Source organism: Parasteatoda tepidariorum, chromosome 11 (genome assembly GCF_982258835.1).
Source record: "Parasteatoda tepidariorum strain Cologne lab strain chromosome 11, Ptep-v5.0, whole genome shotgun sequence".
Taxonomy (NCBI): Eukaryota; Metazoa; Arthropoda; class Arachnida; order Araneae; family Theridiidae; genus Parasteatoda; species Parasteatoda tepidariorum.
In genome coordinates this window covers 17,212,445-17,232,019 of record NC_141765.1, presented here as the reverse complement: position 1 = coordinate 17,232,019, position 19,575 = coordinate 17,212,445, and the positions used below count along the sequence as shown (strand labels likewise).

At 29.1% G+C, this 19,575-nt stretch overlaps 1 protein-coding gene across 2 annotated transcripts in view; it reads left to right on the top strand.

Annotated features, from left to right (window-relative positions):
* The window catches only part of LOC107451013 (proton channel OtopLc), a 99,524-nt gene extending 90,392 nt beyond the window's left edge, over positions 1-9,132 (top strand). For both annotated transcript variants that reach the window (XM_016066966.4, XM_071187244.2), the window contains 3 exons: positions 854-1,014; positions 4,105-4,285; positions 7,847-9,132. In XM_016066966.4, the coding sequence (XP_015922452.1) occupies positions 854-1,014; positions 4,105-4,285; positions 7,847-8,760 (1,256 nt within the window). In that variant the 3' untranslated portion in view covers positions 8,761-9,132. The remainder of the gene's footprint in view (positions 1-853; positions 1,015-4,104; positions 4,286-7,846) is intronic.
* Positions 9,133-19,575: the final 10,443 nt, after the last annotated feature.

Here is a 19,575-nt window from a genome sequence, read left to right as displayed (position 1 = left end):
GAAATATTTTGGTCCGAATTGTCATGTTTCGTGAGAATCACCCACATATTAATGCAATATTCTACACATTTTTAATTAAGCCTTAATCCTTTTTTGGTAAAAGAATAAATAAACTAAAATAAAATAAAATTGTAGCTTAGGTTCACTATATTTAAAAAAAACTTGATTACTAATACTAAAAATAAAGATTTTCTTTCACAGCATGTGGGAAATTGCTGTAACTTTGTGATTTGAAGAGTGTTCTTAGAATATTATTGGAAACTTTTTCTTCAAATGCTGTGTTAATAAAAGCTAACTTTCTAATGAGTTTTTAAGGAAATATCGAAAAAATCCGATGGTTATAATCATTTCATACAATGCTTTTAAAAATTGACTTTAGCCCAAACTCGTTTAAAATGTAGTGTCTTTTGATGCACTTATCTTAATCACAGAACAACTTGGTATATAACTATTTTTCTCGTAACTTGAATACAAATGTGCAGAATTTAAGAAAAAAAATTCTATAAATTTTGTTCAGTGAAATATTTAATCAGCTTAACTTGCTCGACAGTATATTATATTTTTAAGGAAGCCATAAGCACTGATATTAAAAATTAAGAGAGAGGTAGCCGTTTCGGAACTGTAAACTAGTTCTGCAGCGGCCATCTGTCTTTCTGACTTACATAATTGTGTTTATCACATTGTTTTTAAGTTATTTTACTGTACGCGACTCCGACTTCTTCTGGCTAGTCACCGTTATTAAACTTTTCGAATGCTCAGTTCATTTGCTCATTTTCTAATTTTAGTACATTAGTCACTTTAAATCGTATGGCATCCCATTGATTAAGGAACTGAATAAATTTTAAAATTTCAGCTTTTGGCTTAGGAACTATGGTGTATAATGGCTTAGAATTTGGTTCATTTTTTGAGATTCCTTCTTCTTCACCATGCTACAGCATCCTCCTTGGTATTAATCCTGTACTACAAATGATGTTTACATTTGCCCAGATGTACTTTATTTTTGCAAATGCTAGGGTAAGTAAAGGCATTCTAATTACTCTATTTATAAAGAGATGTCATACTAACATTAAGCGTAAGTATAAATAATACTTTTCTTCCTTTACGCTGAGATTATGATTGTAAACTATAGTTAAATTCACCAATTAAATGTTTTTACTAAACGTTTGAATTTGCATTCATGCGTCGTCAAGAATGCGTGCATCAACATCAAAAAAATACAATCCTATAAATTATAAATTGATATACTACATAAATTGGATGAACTAAAATTTTTTAGTTGAATATAGTTGATAAATTTTATTATATAAAGATATAATATGGAGCTCTCTTGTACTATTTATGTTTCTATTTTTATTAAATATAGTCTAAAGTATTAACTTAAAACTTTTGGCCATAAAATGTACTTAGAACAATATTTTCTCCCTACAAAGGACCGTGAAAGAGACAAAAAGAATATACAAACAATATTATATACAAACAATATTATATACAAAGAATATACAAACAAATATTACATTTTTATGTCAAAGCATTCATTTAATGTATATGAAAATTACGGCCACTAAAAAGATTTTTTTTTTAAAAATTCAGAAATATCTCAAATATCATATATCTTCTAAAAATATTTTATTCCTGGAGAACATCTGTGTTTTTAAGCACAAAATTTTCCCCTTTTATAAATGATGTCCCGATAAAGCAAAAAAATTTAACTTAGCAGTTTTTCTTTTTAGAATAATGCAGAAATTTTCCTTCAATTCCAAAATAGACGAATGGTGCGAATTAGTCACATAGCTAAATAGGAAGTTAAAGTAAATCAAAATTACGATAATATGGCTAAACTAAGCACCTTATTTTAAGGTTGCAGAAACGTGAATAATATAAAAGTTAAACACACTCTGAAATTATAACAGTGTACTCATCTTTGGGGTTTACAAATGTAGCTGAAAAACCCCAATGCATATTAACAAAACGCATATAGCAACTATTAATAGTAGAAGTAAAATCCACCTTTGTATCGACTCAAATTACTGTCATCAGGTACATGCAATATGAATGCACGTTCCAAAATCATTAAGTATAATGTTTTTATATGCACCACACATGACTTCATGCATTGCGTGTTGCTATAATGATTGTATTGGCTATTGATAAAAATTGAAATTTGCATTCATTTTTATTTGGATAGTTGGATAGAGAGAAATCGCTAACATTATTTGCGTGCATTTTTGATCGAATGTAGAAGTACGTGGTAAGAATTATGTAGTTGAAATAAAAACTGTAAATTTAAAAAAAAGAGAGAAATTAAAGACGAATTTTGTTATTACGCATAAGGAAAATATATGTTTAATTAAGGGTTTAAAGGTTCTTCGAAATGGAAAAATTAAAAAAAAGTTACAAATAAAATGTCTATAAAATAACCTAGAATTTCAAAATATGTTCTATATGTTCAATTATTTTCCGCCAACAAAAAGAATAGACTCAAAAACAGAAATTTATTAAATGTTTAAATGAAGTATTAAACTTTCTCAAAAATATATTTATTACTATTTAAAAATTTTTTAAAATTAAAGAAGAATTAACAATGAACCGATATAATTTCTTCATCGGCTTTTAAATTATTACGCTTTTTAAATTATTACAATAGCTTTTATTTAAAGATTTCCAATAGTTCTCGTTACCTTCATCATTGCTTTAAAAACTTTATTCTTAATAATAAGGGAATTATAAATAGCTATAACAGTTCAACTAATTTTTCTAGAACTGATCTAGCTATTCAGCAACTTCAAAAGAATTTTTGTAGTAACACCACCATAGACAAAGCTAATAACAATTATACTATATTTTGTAAAAAATTCTATTTCTAACTTTTAAATAAGTAGTTAATAACTAGTAAATAATTTATGCTTGGCAATTTAAGCAATAATATTGTTGTTAAAAAATCTTAGGTTTCTATAAGAGTTTAAAAATTAAAATTAATAATGTACAATTTCTATACTTAAAATTTCTCCCAAAATTTCATTAAATACCAATAAAATTTAGAACGATCACTTGTGGGTCCACTACTTACTGAACTAAACATTGCCCTATTTTCTCTAACTACTTAAATTAAATTATTAATGACATTATTGAAGCAGATTTTTAATGGATTATTACCAATAATCAGTCAATTTTATATTTTATTAAATGCAATAAAATTAAATCTAGAGAGATCTTTGGTTTCCAAAATCTCTTTAATAGCATTCCACTTTCGAAGCTAAAAGAAGTTATTTTGAGTTTTACCACAATTATAAAAATATTCCTAAATTGCGAATTTGATTGCTGGGAAATTCTATTTTATCTGTGTTTTTTTATAATTATTTTCATAAGGGAATTTTTTTTTTATTCAAATAGATGGAGCACTACAAGGCTGTATTTTTTCGTCATTTCTGGATGACTTAACTTTACAATATTATGAAAAAAATTGTTCACTAAATATCAAATTTGTTTTTAGATTTATTGAGGATTTAATTATCTTTAATTTTCAAAACAGTATAATTTTGTACAATAATATTTTTACGCATAGGTTGTTTCGTTATCCTGACGATAATATTAGCTTTAACTTTTTGGATTTATTTACTATCTTGGCTAACTAAAAAGACATTGTTTTCAAAGCAAACCACACTCGCAACAATATCATGGAAGGCAGTCTGGGGTCAAAATTTTATAGATGCATGTACAAATATTTCAGTTGGAATGGTCTGAGGGTTTTTCTTCCTTGCAACGTAATCTGTTTACCAGTTTTGAATCTAATTTTTAGATTTGGTGATAATAAGTTGTGTTGTTCCTTGAGCTGAAAGCAGTTGGCTGTTACATTTCTGTCTCTTTCAATTAATCTTTAATTGAATTTCCGGTGTTCCCAAAATGTCTGATCAGATTGTCAATCATTTTGGGGACACCGGATTCTATAAACCGCATTTTCAGCATGAAATAATTTTATATCAACTTTTCAAAATACCCTATTATCTAAATATTTACAATTAATCTTGAGAACTCTTGAAACAAATATGTATGCATTCATAAGGATAATATTGCTTCATTGGTTAAATATATTTTCCTTGTTTTTAGCTGAACATTCATAAGTTTAAAGTACTAGCAAGATTTGGTTTGATGCATGTTGTTGCTACAAATATTTGTGTCTGGATTCGCACAGTTGGGAAAGAAACACTACAAGAAATAGTGAAACATCATCTTTCTCAAGAAAGAGGACATCCAAGTAGCTTAGAAGAATTAATTTTGCCATTTAGAGGTAAATACAAAAGTTTCGCAAAAATGCACAAATTTCGCGTAACTAATTGTAATTATTTCATTATTATAATTCGCTGTAATGTTATCAAATAAATTAAATTATTGGGTTGTTCGGAAATTTCGTTTTTTTATGAAAATTAAAAGGGATTTTCACATAGCGAATAAATATTTTATTGAATCATATATTGCCCATTCTGGACCAATGCCTTTGCCAGTTTTCAAGCAGACGCAAGATTCCACGAGCATAAAATGGTTGTTCTTTGCTGGCAAAAAACTGATCCCGGTGATTTTTAACTTTCTTATTTGAAGTAAAGGTTTTATTTCTAAAAATATTGGAAAAAGCAGAAAAATTATTGTTGACGACCCATTTCTCGTCCCCTGTGATGAGGCGCTTCATAAAAAGATAATTTTCCTTACGTTTGAGAAGCAAATAACTGACGTCAACGTGACGGCACAAATTTCTTTCAGTAAGAACATGACGAACCCCTATGTCGCGCTTTGAGATTAAACCTTAGGCTTTTCAAATCATCATGAGCTGTCGAATTCAGTAAGTTTAATGAAGTGATCTCACAAGTTATTATTTGCCGGTTTACATTAAATAATGCCTTTATCGTGTCTACATCAGCTTAAATTAACGTGGTGCATCTTAATCGGAATTTTGCGAACCAGTTTTGGTATTGTCGTACTAGCAATACATCTTCTCCATACACATCGGATAAGTTTTTGTCTTGGTTGAATATTATTTCTATTTTTCGATAGTAAAAGAGTAAAATATACCAAAAATTATATTTTATCCTTTTCCATTATTGAAAGAGCACCAACGAAAAAACTACTACGAACAGTCAATCTAACCTTTTCACAAACAAGCTATATTAACTGTCATAAAATATAATGATTATGTGACTTAAGTGTGAAGTTGGCTATGAAAAAATGTAACAATGTCCTCTGTTGAAAATAAAATTACTTTCCGAGCAATCCAGTATTTAATTATATTTACTGATAATCGAGTTTGCATCCTCTACTTATACTACTTTATCATCAAATTTCATGACTTTTGAACTTATGAAGTATCCGGGAAATATGTTTGTTAACTGAATAAATTGAGTGAGATTTCCCTGACCCTGGACAACAATTGGATATTATATTGTTTTACCAATTAATGTCTTCAAATGTTCAGTATAAACTAAAATCAGCTAGACTGGAAAGTAGAGCAGGATGAAGTTTAATTTGGTCGTTTTTATACTTATAGCTCTAAAATTTGGAAACTTAAATAGTCAAAAAGAGCTAACGTTTTCACGAAATAAATTGTTTAAATGTTAAATGACGCAATTTCTAAAATTTATAATAGTGAACTCTTAGAACATACTAATGATTATAAGGTATACAATTGTATTATAGTTTAAAGGTATAAAATTTTATATAAATTTTGACATTTAAAATTTTACAATATTTTTAACATATGAAATTTTTCAATACTTTTGATGTATTAAAATTTTCAATTTTTCTGATGTTTAAAACTTTACATTTTGGACGCATAAAATTTTACGATTTCGAGCGCATAAAGTTTTACAATAGTTGAGACACATGAAGTTTGTCGTTCAAAATTTTAAAAAGACTAGACTACTTTTGACGTAAAAAGTTTTACAACAAATTTGATACATAAAATTTTACAATATTTTTGACATATAAAATTTTGAAGAAGTTTTACAGGTGAAGAAATTTATTTTCATTACTCTCAAAATCATTTTTGTTATTTCTATTTACGAACATTTAATTACAAAATCTTCAATTATATCATATATGGGTGGTTTTCCTTTAAACATGTTGTAAGTATAGTCAGAAACAAATGAGGCAACCTTAATAAACGTTGATATAATTGAAGCAATTTCACGTACTAAATAAAATGAAAACACAAAAGAAGAGTGGTCGGAAGTTCAAGTCCATAAGTGTTTCATTGTTGTAATTAAATTTGACTGGATCCGAATAAATTTTAATAGAAATGTTTTTGCGAAATAAAAAATTACAGCAACCTCATTTTTAGTTTTTTTTCCCTTAAAAACTTCTCCTCTCAACTTCATTCTAATGTTTAATTTCGCAATAAATTTATTTAGTTTAAAACAATGTAAAACTTTTAATAGCCATTAGAAATACCTTTTATTGTATTAATATAAATACCGTTAAAAATATCGCTGAGATATCTCTTAAAAAAGAATTTTAATTTATTTCACTTTTTTTATTATTTTCTTCTTCACGAAAAATCATTTTCGTCTCATTGTCCATGTGATTTCCGAATATCTTTTTAGATTTATAAATGTATAAAAATAATATACAGGGTGCCCCAAAACTCGTGGTAAATACGTTAGGGTAGATGGAAGACAACTAGACAAGCACAAATCACCATACAATCCATGGTCGGAACGAAAGTCGTAAAGCGCTAGAGCACAAAACATGCTGTGTCACAAAATGATGGGAAACAAAACAGACAGAGATGGAATGAAAAGAAACCGATAAAACGAAGAAAAATACTTTATTCAACAAAATGAAATTAATTAACACTAAATCTCCCAACACAGGAACTGCTTAAAATTGCGGCCAATGTTAACGTAGGCTTTATATCGTCAAAAGAGTGACGGCCGTACATAGGCGAAAACACCCAGGCAGCTCTCTTATGGTGTCCAGCAGTCAGTAGCAACGGATATCCGGGCAGCTATTTTCCAATCCAGTGACCATTAACGACCCACTTCCTTGTTAAGCAATTCTTTTAGTGAAAAAAAAATCTTAATTTTTACACTTTTTTAGTTTAGGTAATTTTTTGTAATATATAAATAACCGTCTTAAAACAGCCGACCAAATTTTGGTTTTACGACTACTTATGTTCAACTCTGTAGCCTTGTAACTTTGAACCAATCCAGAAGATAAGGAAACTCCTCTATCAGTATCCCCAGAGGTATTGATTTGTTATGGGAACATGGAGGATTTTGCTACTCGACAGATTTAACATGCATCAGTCACCATTTACTACATGGGGAGTCTTCAGCCGGCAGGGATCGAACCCACGAATTCTTGGACATGGGTCCAGTGCCTTACCAGCCAGGCTATCCCGCCCCCTAGGTAATAAATTTAAAAAAAAATAAAAGTTTGTATTATAATTAGGACCAACTATAGCCAAGAGGAAAATCTTTAAAAAAGAACAAAAAAAAAGCGAGTCGTTAAACGCCGCTGTATTGCAAATACGCATCCGGGGAACAAGGTCTTCGGCGGAATCTATGGGACCATCGTCGTAGATGAAGCTTTCATATGACTCCAGAAGAAAGAGTCCAGGCACAAAGTTAGAACTCCAGACCCAGAAGAAAAGTTCATGCCGTCTGTTGCGTTACTACTTGCGTTTAGACTATGGATTGTATAGTGATTTTTGCTAATGTAATTGTCGTCTATCACACCCTAACGTATGTGCAATGAGTTTTGGAACTGTATATGCAATCAAACTTAATTAATTGCTTATAAACTTAAACATAGTATGCTTATTTAACTAAATTAAGTATAGTATTTTTTTCCTTAACAGAAAACTACATTAAAAACAACAGCAACCCATGCCAGAAGCAAGATATTATGGGCTCCATTGTGTCTGATTCATCTCCTTTCTTATTTCCATTCATTGTGGAATACAGTTTAATTGGAGCTGCTGTTTTGTATGTGATGTGGAAAAACATTGGCAAAGACCCAGTTTTTCATGGAAACCAAGAATTCGAAGATGGACTCTCCCGTGCTTCAAGCGTACAAACTCTCCCAAAAATGAACTGCGCTGGATCCAGCAAAGGTTTATTTTTCGGTCTTCTAATTCTTGTTATTGCCACAATCTGCTTAATAGTTTTCTTTGTTTTGATTGAGAATGAACATTACAGCTTACTCGCCATTTTCTTATCCGATGTTTCTCATAGTGCAATTATGGTTATGACAATCTTCACTATTATTGTCGGATTCTTTCGCATCAAACAGTTGAAGTTTCAAGCAGACCGAACTGATCACTTACGGGACATTCTTCTTACTGTAGCTGCTTACGGTTTATATGTTTACGCTATGTTTGGCATAATCGCAGGGACATTGTCCCCGAAGGATTATGTTCCAAATCTTCTTGTGATGGTAACAAGCTGTCTAACGATAGTGCAAGTGACGTTACAGTCTCTTTTTGTGGCTGAAATTACCTGCCGATCTACTTACCTACCAGAACACGACCAATCAAAACCAGGAAGGCAAGTGGTTGCTTTCTTGATGATGGGGAATCTTACTCTTTGGATAATTTATACGTTTGAGATGCAAAAAGCTGAAGCCAGTCCTGTACAGTTAGGATTCTACGGATTTATGGCATGGACAGTCATTGTCAGAGCCACGTTACCATTAAGTATCTTCTATCGTTTTCATTCATCAATAACGTTTGCAGAAGTGTGGAAAAACTCTTATAAAAATGTTTCTGCTTAATAATAGATCTAGGATTATTAAATCAATAGATAGGAAAGTTAATACAATTTAAACCGCTATTTATAATAGAAAATATATACATCTGGAAAAGTGATATGTTTGGAAAAATAAGGTAAAAATGCTCAGTTTAAAATGTGGGATGTATATTGTTATAATGTCATAGTTTATAAAGCTTCAGCCGTTTTCTCTGCTACATGTTTCAAATTTCTTAAAATGTATTTATTTATTAGTTTCCATCATGGTTTATTTGATTTACATTTTGAAGAGAAAATAATGTCACCCATACATCAGAAGACTCATATATATAAATACCATGTTTCTGAAAAAATAATTTATGAAAACTGGAAAATAAAGTTTATTTATTAACAGTAATGTGTTCTTCAATGTGTTATTTTATTTTTTGCAAAATCTATAAATTGTTTTTACACTTTTCAGAAACTCTTATAGCTTAAAACTTCAACACTAACTGTACATTGATCGGCACAGTCGAAACTTTTTCCTAAAGAGGTTTTCAAAGATAAAATGTTTGATATAAAATATTATCAGAATCAGACATCAGATCTTTAATTTTATTTCAGGAAAGCACCCATAGTTAAACTTTGCAATTGAACTGAACCTTTCTACATAGTGTGAGAATTTCTATTTTTTTTTAATTCATTATTTTGTTATCTTTGGTTATAAAGAAATTAGTATGTAAAAAAACGTGAGTTTTGATGAAATTTTTGAAAAATCTCATGGATTTTAAATTTATTACCAAACTATTATAAATAAAACTGAAAACAAGGATTTAGTTATTCAAATCTTTAAAATTTGTTCTTCTTTGTTGATTGTTGAAACGTGAACGTAGAAAGCAGACTCAGAAATTCTAGATAAGTATTAATATAGTACACTCTATAACAAAAAAATCGACGCACCAAGAAGGAGTTGTCCGATTGAAACGAAAATTGGTGGATAGGAAGACAATGTACAGAATAGTAAATGATTAAAATTTCAGAACAATTGAATAATTTATTGCAGAGTTACAGTAACAAGTTCAATAAGGTGTTGACCCGCCTCTAGCCTGGATACAAGCTGCCACACGGCGTGGCATAGAGCGATAAAGCTCCCGGATGGTCTCTTGCGGTATTTCCTGCCAAATTCGATCCAATTGTCGAACGAGGTCATCAACATTCCGTGCCAGATGCAATCGCCTTCCCATCATATCCCAGACATGCTCGATGGGAGAGAGATCTAGTGATCTGGCAGGCCAAGGAAGAGTTTTACAAGCTTGCAGACAGTTCATAGCAACACGTGCCGTATGTGGTCTGGCATTGTCCTGCTGAAAAACCAGCCCAGGGTGCTGTAAAAGGAACGGTAGCAAAACAGGTCTTAGGATGTCGTCGACGTACCGCTGTGCAGTAAGTGTACCTCTAATGACGACCAAATGGATCTGGCTGTCAAAGGAAATGGCACCCCAGACCATAATGCCTTGTTGAGGACCGGTGTGGCGTGCAATAGTGAAGGCAGGATCTCCCCTCTGCCCTGTGCGTCTTCAAACATATCTTCGATGATCGTCAGGACACAGTTGGAAGCGGTATTCGTCGCTAAAGACTATACGTCCCTAGTCGGCATCATTCCAGACTGATCGAGCCATGCACCAGTGTAATCTGGCTCGGCAGTGTGCAGGCGTGAGTGCTTCTTGGTGCGTCGATTTTTTTGTTATAGAGTGTATAATCTCGATAAATATCAACAAAGAGTTATCTTAATAAAAATAATCCAAACATCGTTTTAATGAAAGGAGAATATTTGGCTTTAATTGTGTCAAAAAGACGGGAAAAATTTGATTTTTTAAAAAAACTTTATCGGAATATTTTAAAAATTCATAAAAAAACACCAACATTTGATAATTAATTCGAAATTTTCAAAAAGTTCAAAAGTATTTTAATCTTTAGTTTTAATAGTACATAGCTACAAAAAAATATTTATTTTCTTTAAATTTATTTTACTTTTATATCGAAAAATCCATAAGACTGTCAATATAAGCGATTTAATTACTTTAAGACAAATTCGAAATACAAACAAAAGGAGACGCATTGCCAATTTTCAAACATAAGAGTTTATGGATGTAAAAAAAATAACTTTCTCTACACTACATTACGTGTCTCAAAAGAAAAAAACAACTTTGAAGGAAACTAACTCTAAAAATAATGATTGCCTCAATAACATTTTCATATCAAAAAGTTTTATAACTGGCTCTGGGGATAGAGCGTTCGCCTTCCAATGAGGTGAATCGGGTTTGAATCCCAGTTATGGCTGGTCGATACGAATTCCGCACCCGGTTCACACCTACCACAGTGCTTACTTGTGGGCCAACCGTGGAAGATTTTCGTGGTTTTCTCTCTCCTTGTAACACAAATGCGTGTTAGCTCCATTAAAAAGCCCTTCAGGAAGGCAAAGTTTGTCCATTATGTGATCCAGGAATTTCCTTGTCTTCTGGATTGGGTTCAAAATTAGAAGGCTACGGAGTTGAACATTAGTAGTCGTAAACTCAAAATTGGGTCCGCTGTTCAACGACGGTTATAAAATAAAATAAAAAGTCAATAAAAGTAAAATAAAATTTTATACAAAAAAAATATTAATAGGCCGTTAAAAAAGTTCTGCAACAGTTTCGAAAATTTCAACTTTTATGAATTTTCATTTTGTGTTGTTGTTATTTTAAATTTTCATCAATTAGCTATAAATGACTTTGGATAAAACTGAACTTCGGGTTTTGATTCGTTATTGCTATATAGGAGATCTCTCAGCAAGGGATGCTGCAAGGGTGCTGTAGAACTTTATTAACAGCCTAATATTATAAAAAAAATATTTTATAAAAAAAATGTTTTTAAATTTTTTTATGAAATTTAATAAATATTAAAAATATTTTATAATACATACATATATTTTTAGAAAAAAAATATTTTATAAGATATTTTTTCATGTTTTAAGATTAATTTCTTTTCTTACTAAAAACTTTCTTAAAATAATTTAAGCACATCAGATCTTGAATATGTAATGGTTCTAAGCCTGTTGCTGGATGAATACCACTTTAACACTTTACGACGTAGTTTATCCAATGTAAGACCACTTATCTAAAAATAATACAAACCATTAGAAGTCTAAATTATTTGCTTCTAATTGCTCACCTTTTATTAGCAACCACAATTCTGCAGTAGTTGATATCTATCCGCTTAGAATTCATTATTTTATCTACTGTTGCTGATGTGATGTTTGACTTGCATCTACATCTGAAATTGCGTGTTTCGGTAAATGTTAAAGATCAACAAGTATTAAATACTTTGAAAGGATAAACAATGAACTCATCCTTGTTAAGAATCTTTTACCAGAACGTCTACTGGTCAATTTTTTTGGATCGGTCAAGCATACACCCATGCATGCAATTAAAACAATTGAAGCAAAAGAGTAAAATGAAAGTTTTGAAGCACATACTAGATTTAGTCTAAAAGGGACAATTCTGATTATAGTTATTTGTTTAAACCTAACTATTTAGATCAGTAATTCTCAATCTATTTATGCCTATCAATCACTAGAAACCATACCAAATCAAATGTATACCACATACCTCTTCAGGTTAAGATACTTATTAAAAAGGGAGCATAGCAATTTAATCGGTGAATATAGTTAAGCTGGCCCATTTAATCTCTATATTAAATAGGCCTATTTCCTCTCTATATTAAATCTCTTTACTAAATTTTGAAAATAGTAAAAGAAAAATAATAAATAAAATATGGAATGTAAAATATAGTTGTCACACTTCTTTTTGGGGAAAATTTTGGGGAAGATGTAAATGGGAAAAATAGTGATATCGTAGTTTCTGAAAGAAAACTCATTCAGAGTCATCAAGCCACATAAAGTTCGATTATTCCACTGAAAGCTATTTAATAAAAAATATTTAAAAATTATTTTTGCAAGCATATTTTTATGCATTTACAAGGTGATTTGCAAGGAATTTACTCGGCAATATTTGGGGCCACTGGTTAAGAATCGCTGATTTAGATGATTGAATTTTTAATTTTCATCCAAAGAAATTGAGAAAGGAATTTATACTAGATAACTGTTTTTATAAAATAAGATTATCAAATATATTTGTAGGTGAATATGTTTGTAATGGTCAATGGAAAAGAAACTACCTGAATATGATTTCCTGTCGTCGCGTAAGAGTAATCTTTTCAATATTTGTGGTGATTTGTCCTTGTCCACCGAGTTGTCCCATCATCCGAGGACATCCTCATTAAGTCGGGTGTGTGAAAGGTCATCCAGGAAACAACGCAATTATATAGACAGACATTTATCAATCTGTAGACAGAGTTCTTAAAATTGTTGCTCACTTCAATAACATTTTAATATACTTCAAAAAATTCAGAATAATATTTTTTAACTCAAGTGTATGCTCGGAGAGTGGATTAAAGTTGATAACAGCTTCAATGTTTAAGACTTCTGTCTGTGATACATACCATATTTACTTTCAAAGCAAAAGTTTCTACATTTTATTGCATTTTAATTGGAATAAAACACAAAAACATTGCGTAAAAACTAAAAACAAAAAAATCTTATTCAGATAGCTGCTTACTAGATTTCAGATAGCTGCTTACCAGAGCTTGTCGAAATTGAAAATTTAATATCATGGTATATCGTAGGAAATATCAGCATTTCACGACATATCTCGATATTTTTTCCCAAATTTACATTGATCAGTATTTATAGAAACATTTTTATTAAAACCTCTAATAATTTTGAGCTTTATTTTAAATGGTACAAAAATTACACAGAAAATTTCTCGTAACTTTTTACGATTTTAAGATATACAAATAAGACTTTTTTCATTTGTTACCAAATACGATTCACTACAAAATTATGAAGAAAAAAATTATTATTAACATTTTAAACAGCACAAAAGAACTACTTTAAATAATCATATCTTTCGTAGTTTTAAGCGAACTTTTTCAAAAAATTCTTTTAAAAAAATTGTATTTAATATTAAATTGCTTTAAAAGTTTTGTTTGATTTTACTGAATCTTTTTAAAGTTATAGCATAAAAACGGAAGACAATAAAATTAGTTTTTTATTAAAATATCCATATGTCTACAAATCCATACTATACTATATCCATATCATATTTAAGTTGGAATTACGAAATTTCATGCAGTTGTTGCAAATAACAATTGAAGTAATCGATACAAGTGACAAGCTAATCGCCTGATTTTCTGGCACAGGTTGTTTAAAAATACTAGTTTTCTTTTGTAATTTATTGTCATCTTCTCAATCCTCTGAAAGCTTTAAAACTTTCTTCAGGGTATGAAAAATCGTATGAACTAAATAACTCTAAATTTACAAAATAATTCTCTGAGTATTTCGTGAGAAATTTATAAAAATGTTGAGAAGTGAAAGTGTCTCTTCCATTATTGTGGGGTAGAGTTTGATTAGCTCAGAATGTAAACTGATTTATTTACCAATAGCAACAAAATTGAATTTTCTATTTTTGAGTTAACAAATATAAACTTATCCAAATAAATCGAAAAAAAGTATATGGATCTCTTATTAGCAAACATCTCAACTTCTCTCTGTTATAACGAACTAAATTCTCTTAAAATCATTTCCTTATAAATAATAATTGTGTACATTGATCAATAATTATTTATTTCAATTAATCATTTTACCTAATATGTTATTCAACTAAATTTACATTTATATTGAAAATTTTAAATCATTGCCTTATAATTTCAACTAAAAAATTTAACTTTTCAAATTACTTTGTTTAAACTTTTACTTGAAAACAAAAATTATTCCTACAAATTTCTAAGCCCGCCGAAACTCTGGAAAATGTCACAATTACAACAAGCAAAAAAAAATATTAAATAAATAAAAAAAAATTGAGGAAATGATCGATACAATTCATGGCAATACATATTCATAAAATTTGCTTAGTCAAAATTACAAGCGGAGTTGTTCTTTCTAATATTACGTTGTTTTAAAATAAAATAAAAAAAGAAAACTTTAAGTTTCTAAACATATACAATTTCATACAGAGGGTTTTTTGATTGAGGAAAAGTGGTTCGAAATTATGAAATAGTATAAAAGACGAAAAAGAAAGTGTTTAAATAAACTCCAATAACTTTGGTTGTAAAAAAAGGTATGTCTTTATTATATGACATCATCTTCTAAGCACGAACTCTAACCGCGAAAAAAATAATAAAAAATTATACTATGAGGGAAAGGTTAAGGACAATGTAAGAGGGTTTTAGGGATGTATATTAACATATGAATGCTTACGGAATAAAAATATGAATTAAATGTTAAAAGAAATATCTTACCCTAGATTTCTTTTTTACTCACTTAGAAAAACCGTTTTAAAAAGGAATAATAAATGAGACGCGATATTATAAGTGATATATTTATTAACATAAATTCACTTTTAAACAGAGTGAAACGTTTTTATTTATCTATTACTGAATATAGAATTATGGATTATTAATGCTTTATTTAGGAATTATTAGGAATTTATTTTGATTTGTACTCATACTTAAATTTATCACAATAAAATTGTTAAAATTATTTAAACGACTTATGAAAAAGATTGTTTTCACAAATAACATTTTCTAAGGTCATTTGTCTAAAAAAATAATTTAACTTCTTTTATAATTTAAATAGTGTTTTATATTTAGGAAGTCTTTATAGCTCCCCAAATAATTTGGTACCGAAATAGATCATTTTAAAATTTAATGAATCAGAAGTAGATATTAAAAATAACATTTCTCATTTATTTCTTATTTATATTCGCATTATTTCTTATTTATTTACTTCTCATTTATTTATTTCTTATTTATATTCGTATTATTTCTTATTTATTTATTTCTCATTTATTTATTTCTTATTTATATTATTTCGTATTTATATTATTTCTTATTTATTTATGTCTTATTTATATAATTTCTTATTTATATAATTTCTTATTTATATATATATATCTTATTTATATAATTTCTTATTTATATATATATATCTTATTTATATATATATATCTTATTTATATAATTTCTTATTTATATAATTTCTTATTTATTATTTCTTAGTTTATATCATTTCATATTTATTTGTATTAAAATTTAAATGAAATCGCTCCAATACTTCCAGAAAAATTGAATTTTAAGAAAGTTAGATTTTTAAATTTCGATTTCTCTGGAACTATTTGGTCGATTTCCTTCAAATTTTTAAAATTTACATATAAAGTAACATTTCTTGAAATGGAGAAAAATGTGTATACCTTGTAAATCAGTATTTTTTCTTCGATCAGTATTAAATTAAATTATAAAAAATAATAAATAGGAATTAATTTTTTCTTGAGGAATTATCTTTGGATAACCGAGTTTTAAAATTACGAGTAAAATTTTTTCTATTCGGTTCAAAAGTTCTCCAGAAATGGTGAAATACGTAAAACGAAACATTAACATTAAGGGTGCAAACTTTCCAGCTTTCTTGAACAAACTATAGAAACGCAGTACGTGAAGATCCGATAATCAGATCAAAAGTTATTCACGATTATTATACTTTTTTCTTCTTTTTTTGCTCATTAAAATACATTAAAGCTGTTTTTAAAGTCTGAACATAATAAGGAAGTGATTAATTTTGTTATGATTAACTTTTTCTTGTATAAAATTTATACATGCAATTTTAAGAAGGAAAAGTTCTTGTTTTGGGTTTAATAAAATTTATTGTTTTTTTTTCCCAATTTCAGTGACTTTTTTGTATTTATTTTCAACCTTTATTTATAAAATTAGATTTACCTTTCTATTAGATTAACCATCTTGTTAGCTACCAACATATAACGGAAAGAACCTAATTGGCGTTGCGTTTTAAAAAGCTAAGCAAAAGGCAATTTTTTTAAAAAAATTATTATTATAAAAAAGTAACCAAATTAATTGATCTAAAGCATGTTTTCTTTTTAACGTTTCTAATATGAATAGACCAGAAAAAAAACAATTACAATTTTTGATGAGGAATTACTTGTATTTTGAAAATTATTGCACATATTATTCCAGGTTCGTAGTTGAACCACGGAATGAGATTGTTCCACGATTATCTGAACTTACTTAAAGTTATCTATAGCATTACTATTCAGTATTAAAATATTTCTGAACGTCGCTTCTTTTTAGCTAATTTTATTCCTATCGATAATTCATTTGCTTATTAAGTACGATTGTTTTAAAAATAATCAGCTATACGAGATCAGTGAGCACTTCTCGTGATTGCCAGACAGATTTAAATTTTTAAATTTGTAAAATTCCCACCTCAATAATCAAAGGTCGAAACGAGATCAAACATGAATTCATCCAAGTTAAAAAAAAGGGGGATTTTAAGAATATTATGTGCGGGTGTTATGTAAAGAGGAATCAATCTTTTTTATTTATATTTTAACAAGAGTATTCGGACTTATAAATTTAAAAATACCTAATTATTGGTTAACAGCTGCAATTCTTTAGACCAGAGATTCCCAATTTTTTTACGGCTACGGAACCCTAAATGATTGAGCATATATTGGAAGGACCTCCAAACTAATAAACAAAATTAGTAGCTGTGAATTGAACCAAAAAGTAAATAAAAACTGCAAATTATTTTGATCATATTAATATGACGAATGGAACCGTGGTGGCTCAGGGAATAAAGCGCTCGCCTCACAGTGAAGTGAACCAGGTTTGAACCCAGCGACAGCTGGTTGATTCGAATTCCGCACCCGGCTAGCACCGACCACAGTGCTGACGTAAGATATCCTTAGTGGTAGACGGGTCATGGGTTAGAATCCCCTTACCATTAGGCTAACAGTGGAAGGTTTTCGTGGCTTTCCTCTCCATGTAACGTAAATGTGGGTTAGTTGCATCAAAAAATCCTCCACACAGGCAAAATTTCTCCCAATACTTGATCCAGGAGTTTTGTTGTCTTCTGGACTGGCTTCAATATTACAAGGATATAGAGTTGAATATTAGTAGGGGTCGGTTGGGTCGGTTGTTCCACTACGGTTATAAAATAAAATATGATGAATGAAATTTATTCAATCATCGATTTATCAATAATAGACTTAAAACTATAGGTTCTATGTCTAACTTTTCGAAAATGAACTGTAGTTCATTTTCGTATGAGCGTTGAATCTGAGAAAGATAATACTTATTTCTAGGATTTTATCTTTTTATTTTGAATTGAAAAGTTCGATGAAAAATAAGAAAGCATATTTTATAAATGCATATCCCTATAATAATTCATTCAATATATTGTTATCGGAGGAAATATTTTGTCAAAAAATTATGCTAATTCTTCCCTTATTGTTGTTTTACTTAAATCATTGCATAAAAATAACCATAATATCGAATAATTTATTGTTTGGATCGAAATATAATGAAAGCTTTCAAAAATCATTTCTGGCTTAAAGAATTTAAACTTTCAGAACCCCTGTGAGTCTTCCACAGAACCCCATTAGGGAAAAATTACTTTCAGCAAAACTACGGAATTTTTCGATCCCTGCTTATAGTCCTGCTGAGCAATTAAGTTCTTTAACAGAGAAATTAATCTTTTTACGTAAAAATACTTTCTTTTTTTCTTTTGAGAAGAGAGGAGAAGTGCCTCTTTTAAGGCTCAATTATTTCATCAGGAGACCATTCATCTCATGAAAAGCAAGTGACACTAATAATGGTTGTTTGATTCGAATAAAAACTGCATTTGGCAGCTCTTATATTCTTCTCAAGAATATTCTTCTCAAGAATATTCTTCAGAAGAAAACATGGTTCTAACAGGGGACCTGTTGACTCTATTGTGTTTCTTTTTATCTTGAAATCAACTCATTGTTTATTCGATTTCACGATAACAGTAACTTGCAGAGGTGTTAGATCAGTACCCCGAGTAGAATATACTTGTTTAGATGCCCCTTGCTCGCTTTTTAGCTTTGTGGTTTTGGATTTTTTTAAAAATATTAACATTTTTTTTTAAACATTAACGTTAATCACTTGTTTAATATATTTTTTTAAATATTGCTACCTGTTTTTTGAAAAAAAGGTAAACACTTGTTTAATATTTATTTAAAAAAATATTAACAGCTATTAAAAAATGTTAATCACTTGTTTAATTTTTTTTTTCAAAAATATTAAAAACTTTTTTTTTTAAAAATTAATCACTTGTTGGATATATTTTTTATTTAAAAATTTATATTTTAAATCTTTTTTTCGTGTAGATTAAATTGATACTATTGAAAGGCAAGTAACTTCCTTATTGATTTTCTTAATACTTAACTTAAAATTGGTATTCTTAATATTTCATATTTTGTATACATATATTTCAATATCCTAAAATAGAAATGCAGCTCTGTAAGCATTTTACTTACTTTCTTAGAAACTCCTTTTTTTTTTTTAATTTTTATTTCAATAGTAAGGACACGTAAGGATGGTAATATTTCAGTTTAAAAAATATATAAAAATTAAAAATGGTAATCTTGTTATTTTGTTGAAATACGTTCTAAAAAACACCTTCCACTTATAAAAAAAAACGTGATTAAGTCATAAAACAGGAATAAAGTATACTGACATAGGAAAATGAATGCTTTTGTGAGAATGACTCAAAACTGTTTGGATGAAAAGCTTACTAAGAAGTTTTCATATAAGGGTGTCTCAGTTAAGCGCTTCAGAACTTTTAAGAGGGGTAGGGAGCATCCTGACGACTCGAAATCATATAGCTATGTGGGGTCGGAAATACTTTCCTGAAGCGGTGACGTACACAGAAGCACCATAAAAAAAAGAG